At 40.3% G+C, this 18,360-nt stretch overlaps 1 protein-coding gene across 1 annotated transcript in view; it reads right to left on the bottom strand.

The window, feature by feature from the left end:
* The window catches only part of LOC310816852 (calcium-activated potassium channel subunit alpha-1a-like), an 87,252-nt gene that overhangs the window by 19,130 nt on the left and 49,762 nt on the right, over positions 1–18,360 (bottom strand). Inside the window, exons 7-19 of the mRNA XM_083687171.1 lie at positions 17,495–17,570; positions 16,894–17,064; positions 15,343–15,434; positions 12,024–12,134; positions 11,767–11,872; positions 11,420–11,502; positions 11,208–11,277; positions 10,943–11,098; positions 10,356–10,465; positions 10,111–10,179; positions 9,809–9,895; positions 8,522–8,598; positions 2,715–2,747 (exon numbers count right to left, since the gene is read on the bottom strand). Of these exons, the coding sequence (XP_083543297.1) occupies positions 2,715–2,747; positions 8,522–8,598; positions 9,809–9,895; positions 10,111–10,179; positions 10,356–10,465; positions 10,943–11,098; positions 11,208–11,277; positions 11,420–11,502; positions 11,767–11,872; positions 12,024–12,134; positions 15,343–15,434; positions 16,894–17,064; positions 17,495–17,570 (1,241 nt within the window). The remainder of the gene's footprint in view (positions 1–2,714; positions 2,748–8,521; positions 8,599–9,808; positions 9,896–10,110; positions 10,180–10,355; positions 10,466–10,942; positions 11,099–11,207; positions 11,278–11,419; positions 11,503–11,766; positions 11,873–12,023; positions 12,135–15,342; positions 15,435–16,893; positions 17,065–17,494; positions 17,571–18,360) is intronic.

The raw sequence follows: 18,360 nt of genomic DNA on the forward strand, positions 1-18,360 counted from the left end.
TCAGTAACTGCAAATAAAAATATATAGAAACAGAAACTTCAGTGTTTTTTTAGGTTTTTTTTTTACTAATATAATTACATCTGATTAGCCTCTCACTGGATGTCTGGGTTTGTTCATCTGTCCTTTAACACATAAATAGCCTGTTAGCAGCCATGTTACGTTACGCTGCATCGGAGACACTAAACCGGGAGAAGTTCCTGAGTGCTTTTAAATGATGTCTCTGACTGTCGACACAACACACGTCCCGGCCACCTGACCCCTCTTACAAAGGACTTAAAAACAGTGAACATTAAAATTAATAACATCTCAAAGATCATGGTTCTTCGTAGATGGAGTTTAACTGCCAACCTCAACGCTGCTGGCATGTCTATCTGTGACACCATAATGGAACGCGTACTGAAGTCAGGGCTTTCAGTGGAGTGGGGTGTGGTGGGGATGCTCCTACTCGTACTACCACACACTGGTCCTTTACATCTCCCTCGGCCTGTTCAATATTTAATAGCCCCACAGCTGACAGCTGCACACACTCTCTGGGTCATTCGTTAGGAATGCTACACATGCAACCACTCCACTTCCAGCCTCACAAACACATGCGTTGTGGTAGTGTTGTTGAGCAGGCCCTTCCTCTGTCGCGACGCAGTGCTGCTGCACACCACACACACAGGAGGCGGGAGGCGGTAGACGGGGGGGGGGGGGGACGGGCGGTAGACGGGGGGGGGGACGGGCTTACAGTGCCTGTGATTGAGCATGGCGTTACTGGATTGACTGGGGTGGTATCTGTATTTCACCGGCAGGCTGCGAGCCCGCTGGAGGAGCCGGCTGGCCTCTTCTGCCACCCCTGGTGCCTGCGCCACTTGGCCCAGCTCCCTGGAGCCCATGAGGCTGCGCTGCAGCACCGGGGGGGGGTTGCTGGGGGGCAGCAGGCTTCCCTTGCGGTTGTTCACCAGCGGGACGGAACCAGCCACTACTGCCTTCCTACCACGGGGAGGGGCTCTAGGGGCCGGCGGATTGGCTGAGTTGTGGTTCAGTTTAACGGGCTGGTTGTTATGAGGCGTTAGTTTGATGGGGGGCTCATCTGTTACTGCTGAATGAAGAAGAATCCAGATCAGTGAAGAAGACCAGATCCATGCTTTAGGGAATTTTTGTCCTTTAAATGAATTGTTAGTTAAAGTTTAGACGTAGGTCATAATAACATACGGTTGGCTTTAAACTGGACCTGCTATGAAAATACAAAATCTTTAATTTCAGTAATGTCATTTCTTATCACTTTGAAATATTTCCAAACGTAAAAGGGATAGTTCTTTGTGGCACAAGAATACTAATAGTAAATAATTAAGAACCTCATTGTTATTAAACACCACTTAACCACTTGCCGTATACTCTAACAATGAAATGTTAGATATGACATTTACTTTGATATTCATAATAAACATGAATTAATTAACGGCAGCCTTTCAGGTGTTACTGCGATTGTTCTGCCAGGGAAACAAGGACATGACAACGCAACGTAACAACCACGGTCTGAAGAGGGAAGAATTAATTATTATGATGAATTCATTATTTTTTTCCAACTACTGTAGTATTCACGTAATATACAATATAATACAATATTTATTGAAGTGGTTTTTTTTTTGGCCAAGATTCAGTCATGCAAAAAAGCATTGCTATAAACGGCCAAATCTGTTTGTTTTATTACACACCCCTGTTCTAGTTCACCTCTAATACTGAAATATCTAGTACAACTACTGTGAAATCTAACAATATTCAAGAGAACACAAGAAAGATAGAAACAATTCTTTCCACCTCTCCAAAAACTAGCTGGGAGCAAAAGCCAGTGTATAGAGATGATTATTTCATGCGTCAGCTGCCTAGCAGATTACCATCCCTGCTCCAGACCTCCTGCACTCATCTGTCCCATGTCAAACATACACAGCATTACTTTGGGACAATGCAATGTGGCAGATATGGTGGCTATCAAGGACCGTACTGTAGATAGCCTTGAGTACGTCTCTTCTCCCACTATGTAGATATGAAATCGGAAAATAGCTCTTGTAAAGACTGCCATCAAAAAAAAAAATGTAGAAGGGTGACCTTTTGTCAGGTTGAACACACCCTTTTTCCAAAAACCAATCAATGTTGTTCTGACAGCTTGAAGTACCGCTGTTTTGAAGTACAGTTTCTGGAATCTTGTGAAATGATCCCACATGGTATGACTATAATCAGAAAATCAACAGTGTGTCTCTCCTCTTCTGAAGTACAGAACTACGTTGAGTGAAACTCAAACAACTGCAGCAGGGGTTACTATTGAGCAGCAGCACCATCTACTGCTGAAAACACAACTGACGCCTAAATTACACCAATGGAACGGTAACATAATGAAATGCTATCTGGAGAGGGAGAGTACAAATGGCTGCATGTTTTCTCCATGGCACCATGTACATCAGAACCATGCCGTCTTACTTACAGAAGGACATCGTCAGACAGACGGCAGCCATTTCCACACAGACATAACACACATCCGCCCCGAGGGACACACAGTACCCTAATCACAGCCAGTGATTGGGAATGGAAGATTAGCAGATTAACACAGCAATGACGAGTGAACAGGGAAATATGGAGGATTAGAAACGAGTGAAGAAGGATGAGAGCAGAGAATACACAGGGGAGGAGGAGGGTTAAGAAACAAATGAAAAAGGAGATGGAAATAAACTTACTTGATTTGATATATCCGTTATAGCTATTTTTTGCTAAGAAAAATGCAAAGACAATGAGAGGTTACATGGACGAAAAAATGTTGCAATGGACAAATATGAGCAAATAAACTAGCATGACAACCGGTAACTGAAGTGGATGGATAACATGGGTGGGTATAAAGCAGCTAGCATTAGCGCGCTGAGAATCTCTTTAAGGCACTTCTGAACTGGGGTTTTGCCTCGAAGGCCAAGGACAAAGCAATGGGAAACCCAAAAAAATAAATAATCTGTTAATCACAAATAGGGTGACTGCGGGGGGCAACGCTGCGAAGGCGAAAGCAAGCTGAAAATATGAGTGGTGGAACAGAACTCAAAACGTGATTTTTAAGACTCTTCCGCACGTACGGGGAAAAAAACAAATGTCGTAAATAAACACATTGACATATTTCCCATCGTATCACAAGCTGTGTTCTCCAACGAGTCAAAGGGTTCCAGTGGAACGGAACGTTCCGGTTTTTACCAACAAGGTACACCCGACGACTCAGTAGGTCACCGTCTCATTACGGAGACGAGGCCTCTTCCCTACAACACAAGACCAAATGCCCCTGATATAACTAGACCGCCTGAGAGAACGCTGGGTGCCGGGAACTTTATGTGAGTCAGCGTTTGGAACCAGAGCGTCCCACATGTTCATTGGTACCTTATCCCATCCCCCCATCGCACCATAAAGGTCAGGCTTTGAGCTAAAGGCAGGACAGTGACAGCAATGTTCAACCAGGGACCCACGCTGGCTCTGGCATCTGTCGCCTGCGATTGGTGGGCGCAAGCAGACAGAGACGCAGGACTAACAGGCTAGCATCTGTCCCACAACGAGAGAGAGAGGGAGGGAGGGAGGGGGGGCTCTCAGCTGCCTGGTGGTTAGGAACTGTCAAGGCGAGTTTCATGACAACCGGTAGCACTCCAAAAATGAAAATGCAAACATAATTTCTATGTCAGCCCGCATAAGGGCCTGTTCTCCGCGCGGTGCACCCCGAGCCGACAGCAGCGCGGGAGCGCTCCGCTATCTTAGCTCCTGCCAGGCACTAGTCACATCCTACACAGCCCTGGAGGACGGGCTGCGGGGGAGAGGATACCCGGAGAGATTCAACTATGCACTGATCTGGTTTTGATCAAAAGATGTTTGTTTAAAACATTTTGACGGTCTCAATATACCCGAGCGAATTGTAACAACAACATATTGCGAAAAACTCAACCAGGCTATATTTCCCCACACCACTCTCCACCCCCCCCCTCCAAAAAAGGAAAACATCACTATTGTGGTTGGTGATGTCATTCTTAGACACTTCAGAAGAATGCCCTGAGTTATCTGAAATCATGTCCCTCTGGCTCCTGGCCTGTATCTCTGTATCTGCAGGGCTCTCTTGGCTGGCTGTTGTGTCTTACTTCCCTGACTCTGAAGGCATCTAATTGAGTAAGAGTGATCCAGGTCACTGTAGCAGGAGAGATTTAACAGTCCTATCACATGCAGCTCTGAAAAACCCACTCTATAACTACCCTTGAAAAATCAAGGCAAGCTGCATTCAGATGGTACCAGCCACCAATCTACTCAATAAACATCATCTCTATCACATACCTCATAGGCCACTAAAACCAATAGCAATATATCATTATTAAATAAAACATGAACAAATATCTACACTCGCAGAACACTTTATTAGGAACACCTGTACACCTTCTCATGGTGGAGGTGGTGTAGTGGTGTGGGGAATGTTTTCTTGGCGCACAAACATGGCCACAATTTACCCATCTTCTAATGGCTACTTCCAGCATGATATTGCACCATGTCACAAAGCAAAAGTCGTCTCAAACTGGTTTCATGAACATGACAATGAGTTCAGTGTTCTTTAGTGGCCTTCCCAGTCACCGGATCTGAATCCAATAGAACACCTTTGGGATGTGGCAGAACGGCAGATTCACAGCTTGAAAGTGCACCTGAAAAATCTGCAGGAACTGCGTGATGCAATCGTGTCATCAGGGACCAGAATCTCAAAGGAATGTTTCCAATATCTTGTGGAATCAATGCCATGAAGAATTGAGGCTGTTTTGAGAGCAAAGGGCCCTACTTAGTATTCGTATAGTGTTCCTAATAAAGTGCTCAGTGAGTGTATTTTAGTATCCTCTTGAAAGAATCAACTTACACAACAAACTAAAATAACTAAAAGTATATCAAAAAAACACAAACTACGACAAAACACCACACGTCAGACTCACTCCAGCATGCTCCAAACAACACAGCTAACATCCCAAGGAGGAAGGAAGACCAGAGAAGGACCAGATAGCTCAAATCATAACACTTATATCCAACAGACAACACAGACAATCATGGTAGTAGCTAACACAACTAGCAGCTAACAACGTCTACAGTGCTAGACACACAACACGTACAGGGCCAAAGACACCGTACAGTACAGTACATGAGACTACATACAAGTCACGCACAAACATGGAAACGACAGCATGTGTCATGTTCGACGACTTACAGGCACGTAAAGTGGTTGAGCAATCATTAACAGAGACAGGAGAGAGGGGGATGTCTCGCTGGAGCGTGTCCTTGTGACTACGCACATTGGCTGACATGCAAGAGCAGTCACGTTCAGAACGGCCGCAATCAAAACAACATGCCAGTTTCATTCTCTTGAAGATGGACATCTTGGCTAAAAGTCATGGGTTGGTTGGGTTGGTTGGATGAGAGGAGAGGAGGAGAGGAGGAAAAGCAGTAGGTTAATGGTGATACAGATCATTCTGTACCTGGATGGAGAAGAAGGAGAGGTATGGGGAGAGAGGTGCTATCGAAGAAGGAACACAAGTACAGGGCGTAGCTCAGGACTAACACACTGACACTGTACAGCTTCTACCCCTATCTGAGACAGAGCTGTGTTGCTCTAGCTAACTCCCATGGATACCAGACTTTGTTTTCAAAAGCAGTGCTATTTTTTTTTAATATATATATATATATATATATATATATATATATATATATATATATATATATATATATATATATATGCACATGAAAGGGAGGGCTTCAGCCAAGCTCTGTTCAAAGTCTGTTGATGTAAATACCAAATGGTCAGGGGGTCAAGCGGGACTGTGGATGGGTTAAGGGGAGGAAGGGAGAGACGGAGGGAGGGAGGGCGGGAGGGAGGGAGGGGGGAAGGGGGCATTCAAGGTCATGAACGGAAGATGTCCTCAGCAAAACAACCTTTGTCGGGAACTCTCCTTTGGCTTGACTTGAGCAGTACAGGGGAGTACTGGTTCGCAATCGCGTCTAACAGGCGAGTGTGTTACATACTATATCTATCATACCGTGACTCATAACTATATGTACTGAGTATCACAGCTCTTTCATAATTCTCTTTTTAGTGTGACCCTGAAGCCATCTGATCCCATTACAACTCTTCTCACGGACACTGGAGATGAACTTGCATGGGGTTGGAGCTTCCAACGCAATAGGTCAAAAATCAATGTTTTAAAAGCCTATTTTCTCATGATGTAGGACGCAGCCGAGGGGGTTAAAAGCAGTTTGCTGGAGTCATGATGAAAATGTACTGTGCAGCCTTGTAAGCGTTTGGCAAACGAAGCGAAGCAGGGCTGTGAAATCTCAACGTTACGCTGTAAGCTATGGGAGGATCTTTTCTCTCGTCCGACATTCTCAAACGGCACATGATGTAATCACATGATGAAATGTTAGCCACATAAACACATGAGAGTTAGCGTTAGCGAGGTACACAACACTGTTCGCCTGCATGGTTGTGAACTGGTTTCTGTATATTCAAAGTGCTCACTTTGTTGATTCGAATAGCGTTTGCTGCCTGGAAAAACCTTGTATCTGGAATCCTTGTGACCTTGTATGTGAAAAGGAACAGAAAGAACAAAAGCAAAAGGAAAAAAAAAAAACGTTGTAGCATCTTTTTTTGTAAAATGTAAAATAAAACCTTGATAACCTTTCGTTGTTTATACATTGACTGAAAGCTGTTGTTGCCCTCCTTGTGGGGAGCAAGTTTCATGTTGATAAAACTGTTGATTCAATTGTTGCGAAGTTGTCTTTTATGAGATGCATGGTTTTTACAGACACTGACCATAGGAATCATATACTGAAGGTGTGTTGTTAGTGGGACCTTTAGACCAGCTCAAGTCACCCGGCTAAATATCAACAACTCATCTTGACAAAGATAGTTTAGTTTTTTTTCTTCTGTACATTTCGAGCAGTGCTGTGTTCTAACCACAGTGATGATGTCACAGGGCTGGGGTGCCATCTGGTGGTGAGTTACAGTACAACAGCTGTATGTTCGGTATGACAGTTCAATATTAGTAACGTTTCGCTTTTCGGAGTCAAATGTCAGACACTGCACACAGTCAACTGATTTAATTTGACTCCTCTAAGGCCACATTGTGTTCTAAGCTTTTTCATTTCCTTAAGATTGAAGGGTAGGTACTTTATATATAATATACATACAGTACCAGTCAAAAGTTTGGACACACCTTGCCAAGAGTGTGCAAAGCTGTCATCAAAGCAAAAGGTGGCTACTTTGAAGAATCTAAAATATAAAACATATTCTGGTTTGTTTAAGACTTTTTTGTTTACTACATAATTCCATATGTGTTCCTTCATGGTTTTGATGTCTTCAATATTAATCTACAACTTAGAAAATACTAAAAATAAAGAAAAACCATTGAATGAGAAGGTGTGTCCAAACTTTTGACTGGTCCTGTATATATATATATATTATATATAATATATATAATATTAATAGATATTATAGTACATTGCATGCTCAACTATCACTCAGCCCTTAAAATATAAAATATATATATATATATTTAGATATATTCTCCTTGATTTGAGAGCAGCATGCAAATGACATGATGGAAGGATGCCGTATCCAACATTGCACATGCGACATTTAAAGAAAACATCTCTATCAAGAAAACACGGGCTGTGTTTGGGGGGAAGGGCACCCATATTACTCACAATATATCACTACAAAGTGAATGGTTAAAACATTGATTCATGTTCCAAGGCAGCAGGGAAAGAATACATCAGACACAAGATCAATGATTATGGTCAGAAAGGTTACTAGAGACAAACTTCCTCAGTCGAGCCACTTTTGAAGTCTGTTTGAACATCTTCAAAAGAGAGACACAACAGACGTCATACACACACTACAAGTTCTGAATGTAAGGCCACATGGTTATCTTCCTCATCCAATGAATCAGAAATTGTCTGTATGTATAACATTAATTATTAAAACAAATATAGATGCTGATTTCTATCCTGTGGGCCTGTTATTTATGCGCTGGCTTTTTAAAGTAGTCTTATGACCTTTTCAGATTCACAGGTTACAGCATTTGATCATGTGCATTATTAATGCAGGGCCTAACTGGTTTAGACAAGTGTCTATGTAGGTCATGGTGGAATGTGTGGAACAGCTGCCTTTAAGTGACACTGTTTTGTTTACGCTAATGTTAGCTATAACAAAGACTTTAGACAAATACCCGTCAACATCAATAATCTAAGAGGGGTATATTCTACAATTCCAGAACATTTAGTATATATTGAACATTTAGTATATATATTTCACCTTAAATCTCACCTTATCTTATTCAAAATAAATACCAAACCATTTGGTAAATACGAAACCAACGCACATTCATTCATTGCTACATGTACGAATTTGCTGTGTTTTAGTAGTCTAAGAAGTCAAAATAAATATTGGTAGAAATGTTGGTCACTGTTGTGAGCAAATAGAGGGTAAACAAATGCTTACATCGTTTGCATCCACATTTCTTTATCCTTTTGGGATCTGTGATGTCATCATGACAAGCTTTGCAGTAGAACAGTGCCCTACGAAAACAAACAACAACAATATTCAAAATGTGCAAAATTATTCAGTCATCACTTTAGTATACTACCTAAGTGCCAAAGTCAAAGAATAACAGCTCAGTCCGGACACTTAACGTCGGTGTAATCATTGTTTAACGATTAATGGTAATTTAACAACATAAAATACAAAATAACATAAAGGCAGAGAGCCCATGACTCATCAAACCCCCCCGTAGGTTAAAACAGAGCACCGAGCCGGTGGAGGCTGGGGCGGCGGGTGGAGGCTGGGGCGGCGGGTGGAGGCTGGGGTGGCGGGTGGAGGCTGGGGCGGCGGGTGGAGGCTGGGGCGGCCGGTGGGACGACCCATAAGTATAACTCTCACAGCCAGAGGTGTTGAGAGTTATCCTTATGTATAACTGTTTAACCCTGGTGGAATGTGTGGAACAGCTGCCTTTAAGCCGGTCCCTGAACGTATTATGTTTGCATATGTGTGAATCAGCTGTCCGTCACCTACTAATAGTACTAGTAGTTCATGTGAATATTGTAGATTTATATTTGAGCATAGTTTTGTAATCTTATGCCTAGCTGTGACGTACGAAAAACCTTAGTAACGGAAAATAAATCGAGACCTCATTCATCCATGTCGTAGTTCATTTTTCAGACTCTCAGGACTCACGGTCCTCTGTGGCTCAGTTGGTAGAGCATGGTGCTAACAACGCTTAGGTTGTGGGTTTGATTCCCGCTGGGACCATATCTACTGAAAAATGTTATGCACTCACTGCGATGTAAGTCGCTTTGGATAAAAGCGTCAGCTAAATGGCATATATTATATTATATTAGTATATAGTAATATATACCTAAATGGCATTTATATTATTATATGTTAGTATAGTTATATTAGTATATAGTAATATATACCTAAATGGCGTATATTATATTATATGTTAGTATAGTTATATTAGTATATAGTAATATATACCTAAATGGCGTATATTATATTAGTATATAGTAATATATACCTAAATGGCGTATATTATATTATATGTTAGTATAGTTATATTAGTATATAGTAATATATACCTAAATGGCGTATATTATATTATATTAGTATATAGTAATATATACCTAAATGGCGTATATATTATTATATGTTAGTATAGTTATATTAGTATATAGTATGGCGTATACTACTCTCTGAGGTAGATTTCTACCCCTCGTCACCTGAACTTACCTCTTCACTTCTTTGGCGTCACTGGCAATAAAGAACCCCAAGGTCCCCTCCTGCATCTTCACATGGTTGCCAGGGTTGATGAGAGTGCTGCTCAGACGCAAACAAATAAACCGTCGTCAGTAACGGAGAATAATACTTCTTTTTATTAACCTTTATTTTAGCAGGGAGTCCCGTTGAGACCAAGGTCTCTTCTACAAGGGAGCCCCTGCATAGTCACTTAGCATCGTAGCATAATAAATCGCGTCTCATTCTTATTGCATCCTTATATAAGGACAGTGCAGCGTAGGTGTGATGAACCTCACCTGCTTTCCCGTATGTCAGACTTGTATTCGATAGCTATCAATAGGAGCTTCAGCTTCACATAGCAGAGTCTAGGAGAGAGGAGCATTCAGAAACATGCAATTACGTTTACTTCAATTAACGGGATGCGTGTGAATGTGTGTGAGAGAAGGGAGAAAAAGAGAGAGAGAGCAGGAGTTATAGTACATACTTTAGTGTAGTATAAATGTTAGTTTATAATCTTTGAAGAAAAGAGGGCCGTACTTACTCACAAATTGTGGGGAAGGATAAGCCTACAAAGGCACTAGACAAGTACTCAGTGTACATTTCATTGGCTACTCCTTCCAGGTAATACTTCTGCCATGTATCCTCTTCAATCTAGAATAAAATAATAATCAAATGAAAATAAAAACATTTATAAAATATACAGCAGCGCATACTGGTAAGGTATGTCTTTTCAAAAACATCTCTCGCACATCTCACAAAAGAAAAAAATAAGTTACCTTGAACAAAAGATCAGTTAAAAGTGACGTATTTACTGAAGTTAGGGTTAGGGTTAGGGTATTTACTGAAGTTAGGGTTAGGGTTAGGGTATTTACTAACCCTAACCCTCTAACCAAAATATCCACTTCAAATGTTTTTTTCCTCCATTAATCTTGACTCTTGTCACTTTGGGGAGAATCTGACCAGAGACCAGAGGATGAGTCTGACCAGAGACCGGAGGATGAGTCTGACCAGAGACTTGGAGGATGAGTCTGACCAGAGACCGGAGGATGAGTCTGACCAGAGACTTGGAGTATGAGTGTGACCAGAGACTTGGAGTATGAGTGTGACCAGAGAACAGCAGCGCTGTACCTTGATGAATGACCTCATGGAGAACAGGTTGGCCAGCATGGTGGAGAGGCCCTGAGCCAGGCAGCTCTGGGCGATGAAACCCAGCTTCAGCTCAGCAAGGCATATGGCATCATCTCCTTCCTTCCAGTTCCAACTTGGAATGTTTAACAGGTGGGCCTGGGGGGGGGGATGTAGAAAAATCATCAGCAAACTCATTTTTCATCTGCCTTCATTGGGGAGAATTATGAACGGTTCCTCAGCCCTGTTCAAAATGGCTTCCCCCCACCTTGTTGTGGTACTGCAACATCTGGGTGATGATTCTGATCTTTGGATGGTAGTTCTTGATGGATATCACCCTGGAATGCCATGAAGAAACCAACAACAAATTGTCAGGCTTATCGGGAAACACGAGAAACAGACATCAACACGGACATCTGAGAAGCTTCAACAACTCCATAATTGCGTTCCAACAACAGAGACCCTCCTGTGTATCCTCACCTCATGATGTTGGACGCGTCCTCTGCATCAGGGTCTGGACAGTATTTATTGGCTAGGATCAAACAGGCGTCAGCTGACTCGATCTGAGCATGGGAGATGACAGAGACAGATGACCCCCCAACTCTCTATACATACACGACACAACAGACAGATCCACAAACACTCCCACCACATTAGAGCGGTTACTGTACAGCGGCATCAAAAACATCTTAACTGAATTGATTAGAGACACAGCACTGTATGGAGGTGGTCATATGGTTTATCATAGTCCATATCGTTAAGGTCCATGGGTTCATCTCTAACCTACTGTGTGTCATATTATGTTTCTGTTGACATATGCCGGTTACCTTGACTCTGGCCAGATCGTGTGGGTTGAGAACGGACCCTTGGTAAAACTCCACCTGGGTGAAGTGGCGTTTAAACAAGGCTTCCAGCTCAAGATTAGGGGAAATACTGGGACAGAGAAAAGGGCATAAAGTAGGTTACTGCAGTGACAGGAAGATGAGTCTCCTTTGGTGAGACAGGCTTCTTCTCCTCAGTAAATAAGCACTGATTTCAAATGCATTGTGTTTTTTTTTTTCTTTAGGTCCTGTGATGTACTTACTTATGGAGAAAAACTATTTCTACATTGACATCATCCCTGTCCTTGTGCAGGAAGTCTTTCAGGAAGTTCGACACACTTTCAAGTGTTATATGACCACAGACCACGATGTGCCTAGAAAATAAAAGCCATGTGTAATCATGAGATTTAATCGACGATGGTCTGCTCAAAGCTGCACATCACCGTCCTCCTTGGACCTGAAATTAAAATGAAATTATGGGGTGGGTCTGTCAAATGTGTTGTCCACAGAGTAACCACTGAATGACTTTCGAAAAGGAGATAGTTTTCCGGAAAATAGGTTTCTGTTGACAACCTCTTGTACCGGTATACATATAGCGTATATGTTTCTTATAACATATTCTCCACACTACAGTTAATCACATTTCACGAGTTTCTACAACATGGAGTAAATGGTAATGTCATGTAGGTAAGTGGTCAGAGGAGTAGTGTTCTTAATACAATGCATTTCGGGTATTGAATGACAGGAGAGGTCAAAGAGGACTGTGGAATTCAGTAACAGATTAAAAAAAGGATAATCGCTTCTTTGTTGGAGATTATGCAACAGCTACATGTACAGTACAATCCATGAAAGAGCTTATCTCAGACATCTTGCCTCCAGGTACAGGTAAGGGTAGGTTTCCATCTGACTGTGTTCCTGTTATAGTATTGTACATGCATGATTTCTTCACCATGAGATCAATTCAAAATGATGTATTCAAGATGATTTTTCTTTAAGCTTTTTTAAAATGGTCAATTCCATTTCATACCACACCTCATCTGGACCTATGTAACAAATATATTAGTGTACTTATTATATGATGCATGCATAAAAATGATGCATCATTTCTGTTTATTTGACTATCATATGGATTAAAGGCTGTTTGAGAGAAGCTTTGAATCCTAAGCAACCTGCCCAGTGGTGAACATGTTGTTTGAAGTACAGTAGACCAACACACAGCACTATAGCAGGTATCAAAGCTGTGTGCTGGAAAACCTTGTTAGTGCATCTAGGTGAAGTAATGGGTGGTTTTTATTTCCTGTATTTTGCAGTTTTTTACGAGCCATAACTTCTCACTTAAGGCATAATTTTTGGTAATGTATTACTCTCAATAGTTAAGGCACCTGGATACTGTATATAGTTGAGTACTGTTTATTTGAGGGCAGGTTGCTATTTACATATTGGTTAAACCTGCTAACAAATCAAAACAAACAAATGTATGCAAATTTAATGCAAGAGTGGGCTACTGCAGTTCTTAATGGTCAACTCAAAGACAGTTACTTGATAATCGACTAACTATTTTGAAAATAATTTTACATATCAAACGTCAGTAGATCAAAAGTCACTTGTTGATTTGATTTTCTTTGTGTTAAAGGGGTATACTGTAAAACTAAATATATATATAACAACAAACATTTATGAAAGGTTAAATAGGTATGAAAAAAGCTTTTGGACTTAAAGAAAATATGTTGACAGTATGGCTACAAGGCACAGAATATGAACTGGACGAAACAGGAATACAGACATTACAGCATGCAGAAGCAAACAGTACACATGTGGCCAAAGCTACTGTTTACTACAAAACTAATCAATACCTTACCTTAATATGTCCACTACCCTGATAGTATAGCTGCTGACTTATTGTAGTTGATTAAAAAGTATTAACCAAAAATGAAGCAAGACCACAAAATATTCAGATAATTCAGTAAATTGTTAATTTAGAGATGAAAAATCAGATTTTAGCACGACAAGGCTATTTTTCTGTTGTGTGTTAATGGGCAGCACTGGCAAACATATTAAATGCACAATGTCTTGACAAATCAATGTAAGAATGTGATCTTTCTTACTAAGGGAATACACAAATCGATTAACAAGTTTCATGTTGCTACAGTATGAGTATGTCTTTATACTGTAGCTGTTTTATATTGTAAGTATGCCCACGTAACTGCCGTTGCCTTCTGAATCCAAAAATTGATTGGAAAACAGCAAAAGGCTTCAGTTTAAGGGACTTGCCTAAAAACAAATCTAAATTCCACACAACAAAGTAAACAACAAAAAATACCGAAAACTAGCCAGGAGCAATGTAAGTTCGATCAGAGGGTTATTCGATCAGAGTCCTATTCTACCTTGAGAGATGCATGCATAACTCGAACATCTATGGAAATCATGCATTGATGTCAATGGGAGATTTGCAAGAAAGTTAAAAGTAATGCGTGCATTTCTCAAGTTAGTATGTTGGCCTCATGGTGTGGGTCTGACTGAAGATTAAGGCCAAGAATGCAGCAGTGCTAGAAGAATGCTTGTGGGGCTTGAGAAAATCAGCGTTTTTTCCAGATTGAAAAAACAAGGAAAATCAAGGCAAAATATCAACTAGAAGCAAGGGAGGAGGCATGCAAGAGCTTATGTGAACAAAGCAGATGGTAGGTAGGTAGCCAACCTAATTAACATGAATTTATAATAATCTGATGGTGAATAATGAGTTTACATTCTCTTTTTCAATAGTTGATGAGTTAATAATGAGTTTATATTCTCTTATTGACAGTTTAAGCGATTTAGCCTTTGACTCATCTAGTTGGGAACAGACGATTGAGAGCAAGTCCTGTTTTTGGACATCATGTCACGGTCTGTTTCCAAAGACAGGTCCTAGGAAACACTTTTCAGCACCTGCAGAGTTCTGGCCTCTGGCTTTGTTTTTGTTTGTTTTAGAGAAAAAGCTGTGGAATCAGTCGTGAGCTCAGGTGTGGTTCTAATGGGTGAAAGAATGCATGTGCACAGTGCAGTATGTTACCCTGTGACACAGTTTGGTAAAAACCAAACGATGTTTTGCGCTGTGGCGGGTGGCAAGATGCATATGATCGGCAAACACAAAATACAGACACAAACAAGCGTATAAGCGGACAAGTTGATCACTTAAGCAAATAATACATTAAGATCTGATGAACTAAAAGCAAACATTTATTCGTTATAAGAAGCAATGGCAGCTTGCACACAAATACAAAGCAATAAGCATAATCTTTTCATGGCCAAGCTCTCCAGTCACAGTGTGACTTCTTTTAATGATAATTACCCCTCTTTATGAGAGGGGGAACTCGAGTCACACAAACCACACCTTTTAGCATTTTTTGGTTGTTTATTTGTTTGACTTACTTTCTGCCTCTGGTCGAGTTATAACTCCCTCCGTATTTCTTCCGATTAAGGATGAGAGCAGCAATTTCTGGCACGTAGCGAGCAAACATGGCCTACATGCATGGAACAGAAAAAGAAAAGGGCATGCAGAGAAGATTCTACTGCGGCAGAGGCAGTAGAGCCTCCAAGGATACTTACTTTCTCCCATTAACCGCACTATAGGAACCACCATATTTCTTGCGGTTTCCTATTAACTCTATGATTTCAGGGACGTAGCTCGCAAACATGGCCTAAGGAGAAGATAGGAGACAGAAGAGGAGACTAAAAAAGGGATAGGTAAAAGAAGAGCAGGGCTTCTATTTCTGCTTAAAAGATATCCGTAAAATCTGAAAAATTAATATATACTACAGAAAAACAGCCATTTTATAAAGAATAAAAAGATGGAAACAATAGAAAAGCGGTGCAAAAACAGTTTAGCTCTCTGAATATAATGTAATGGATGGAAAAAGCTGCTTTAACACAATGTGAAATCATGTTAAGGTTATTATATTCAGAATCGGAAAAGTTAATAAAGAATTAAGGGGGAAAAATAATGAAGGAAAAAATAAACAGTTTTTACGGATATTTATTTAGGGGGAAAAAACTGAGAAAAAAGAAAAAAAATGGCACAGCTGACAAAACTGGTATGTCAACCTGTGATGGATTTTTTTTTAAGTCATAAAAAGAAAGAAAAGAACCCTATGCGCCATGTTTTGTCCAACAAACACGTGTGGCAGGTTGATCTGAATAGAACAGCCGAGAGGAACGCGGCCACAAGATGGATGAACTCACACGAGCTGTGCAATGAGGTCAGCCATTTTGTTAACTCTATAGATTCCTAGCTTTGTGCCTGTTTGAAATATGACTTGCAATGCCAAATCAATGTTGTTGCCTCTTCTTACATAAACTGGTGTAGAATAGTGATGCAACGTATTTCTAACGCCACTCTATGATAATACTTTGGCACCATTTCTAGTCATGAAGGATAATACCGCCCTTTCAATGACCCTTGGACACTGTCCCTAAATAGGCTAAAGCATTCCAAATGTTCTACAAATGCACACAAATATGTAAAGAGATTGTTTAAGTTAATGTGTCAAAGGCATCAACCTACGGTATCAAAGGTTTTCTATGCATGAAATCAACTTGAATGTGGATTATTCTCACTGCTACAGTACTGCTGTAAAGCACCGTATCAATGTCTATCAGAGAGTCTGTCGGCCATGTTGATCATGAAGCTGGTCTATAGATAATCTCCCTTTCACTGTGTTTGTTGGATTTGGGAAGGAAAGCAGAAGGGTGGGGTCACCTAAAACCGCATAGTCCTTATTACAGTTAACAATGGCAACCATTTTAAAACAAATCTTACTCTGTTTTGTTAAACAATGTTAATCCAGTATAATTCTACTGATGTAAAATAATTCACAATATGAAAATAAGCAGAAACGTATATATATATACCTTCAGTACAATTAGTGTATATAATAAGTATTATATACAATATGTGTATATAATAGATACATACTGTAAAGTTTGACAATAAACTGGGTAATTTCGCCACAAAAACCAGCAAGTACAGGACAACACAGAGCTTCTTGTTCAACAGCAGTTGAAGTGCAAAGACTCTCCAGCATTTGGTGACGTCAGGGTCATGGTGATTGATGGTGCGTTATTATGGGCGGAAAGTAAAAATAAAAGAGGGATTTTTACCAAACCACCAAGGATGAAGAAGACCATGAAAAGGCGACCCAGGGTGGTTTTTGCATACACATCTCCATACCCCACGGTGGACATAGTAACCATGAGCAAGTAGACACATTCCCAGTAAGAAAGATCTTGGGAATTTTGGAAGTTTTCCCAAGGGTCCCCTGAATTTTCCACCTGGAACAGAACAGTACAAACACTGTATATTCAGAGAAAGAAATGCTGGAGTAAATGGTGAGCCTCCATAATCTTATATTATTATCCTTCAAAAACATTTCTACCTACGGTACCATAAAACATTAACAACAGCATTTTACAATTTTCAGATACCACATATGTACAGTAGTCTAATAGTCTGACTATTGTTTTTACTTTACTACTACCACAGTACTGCCTCTACTAATAATAATCATCATTCCACAATACTACGTTATTGTAATTTTTACGTTATTGTAAAGATTTCTTCATCACACCTCACAACATTCATATCTACAGGGGGGAGACAGTATTTCACGACACACTGAGTCATTGTTGAATGGATCAGCGTATGTATGGTAGCATTATACATAGTCCGTCTGTTTTGCAATTAAATTTTCCAGTAACTCACCAAATGTATGAAGCCTGCTGCAGTTAGCCATGTGCTTATGAAGATTGAACATAAGTTCACCAGTTTTATGGAGTTGCTATTGAAAACAAGAGCCAGACAATATCAGTGAACATTGATAACATTCAACATCAGAAGACCTGCCTTGTGTCTGTTTAACAAGAGTTGCACCAATGCAGGACCGCCATTTGATCAAAGAACAAATCATTAAATATACATCTGACATGCCCTTGCACTACATGTGTTTTGTAATAGGCGCTAAAAAAGGATTTCTTTGAAGAATATCGCAAAAGGATGATATCTGGGCACAATCTGAGGAGCCACATCAAGATCATCATGTAACAAAAAAACAACAAAAAAAACAACATTTTGCTTCGGAAAGAAACAGTTGATTATTATGAAATAAATTATGGTCTGAAATACATCGAAAGAAGTTGAAAACTATAAACGGCAACTCAGCTTTCATAGTTTCATTAAATTATTTAATTAAATTATTTTATTTTATTTAATTATTCATTAAATTATAAATTCGTACACAATCAATGTTACATACAGTACAGTACATCTCAAGTGATATATTTTCCACCAGAGAGATACTGATTTCGATGCAATGGTAACTTTTTGTATTTTCGTATTGTTCTGGTCAGTCTAAGCATGGCTTCAGTCCACTGCGTACTGTTTTGCATACTGCTTTGACCTTACAGTATCTCCATCTGAGTAAATGAGTCAGGGGATTATTCTAAAACATTTTGTTGAGCTATAAGCTCTTTCTGACATCTGGCAACAAGCTTTAATTCTAAGCAGTGGGGGAAACTGATAGATTTCTGCTTGATGATGTCCAATGCACAATTTCAGAATTGTATTACAAT

The sequence above is a fragment of the Argentina silus genome (genome assembly GCF_951799395.1).
Source record: "Argentina silus genome assembly, chromosome: 16".
NCBI lineage: Eukaryota > Metazoa > Chordata > Actinopteri > Argentiniformes > Argentinidae > Argentina > Argentina silus.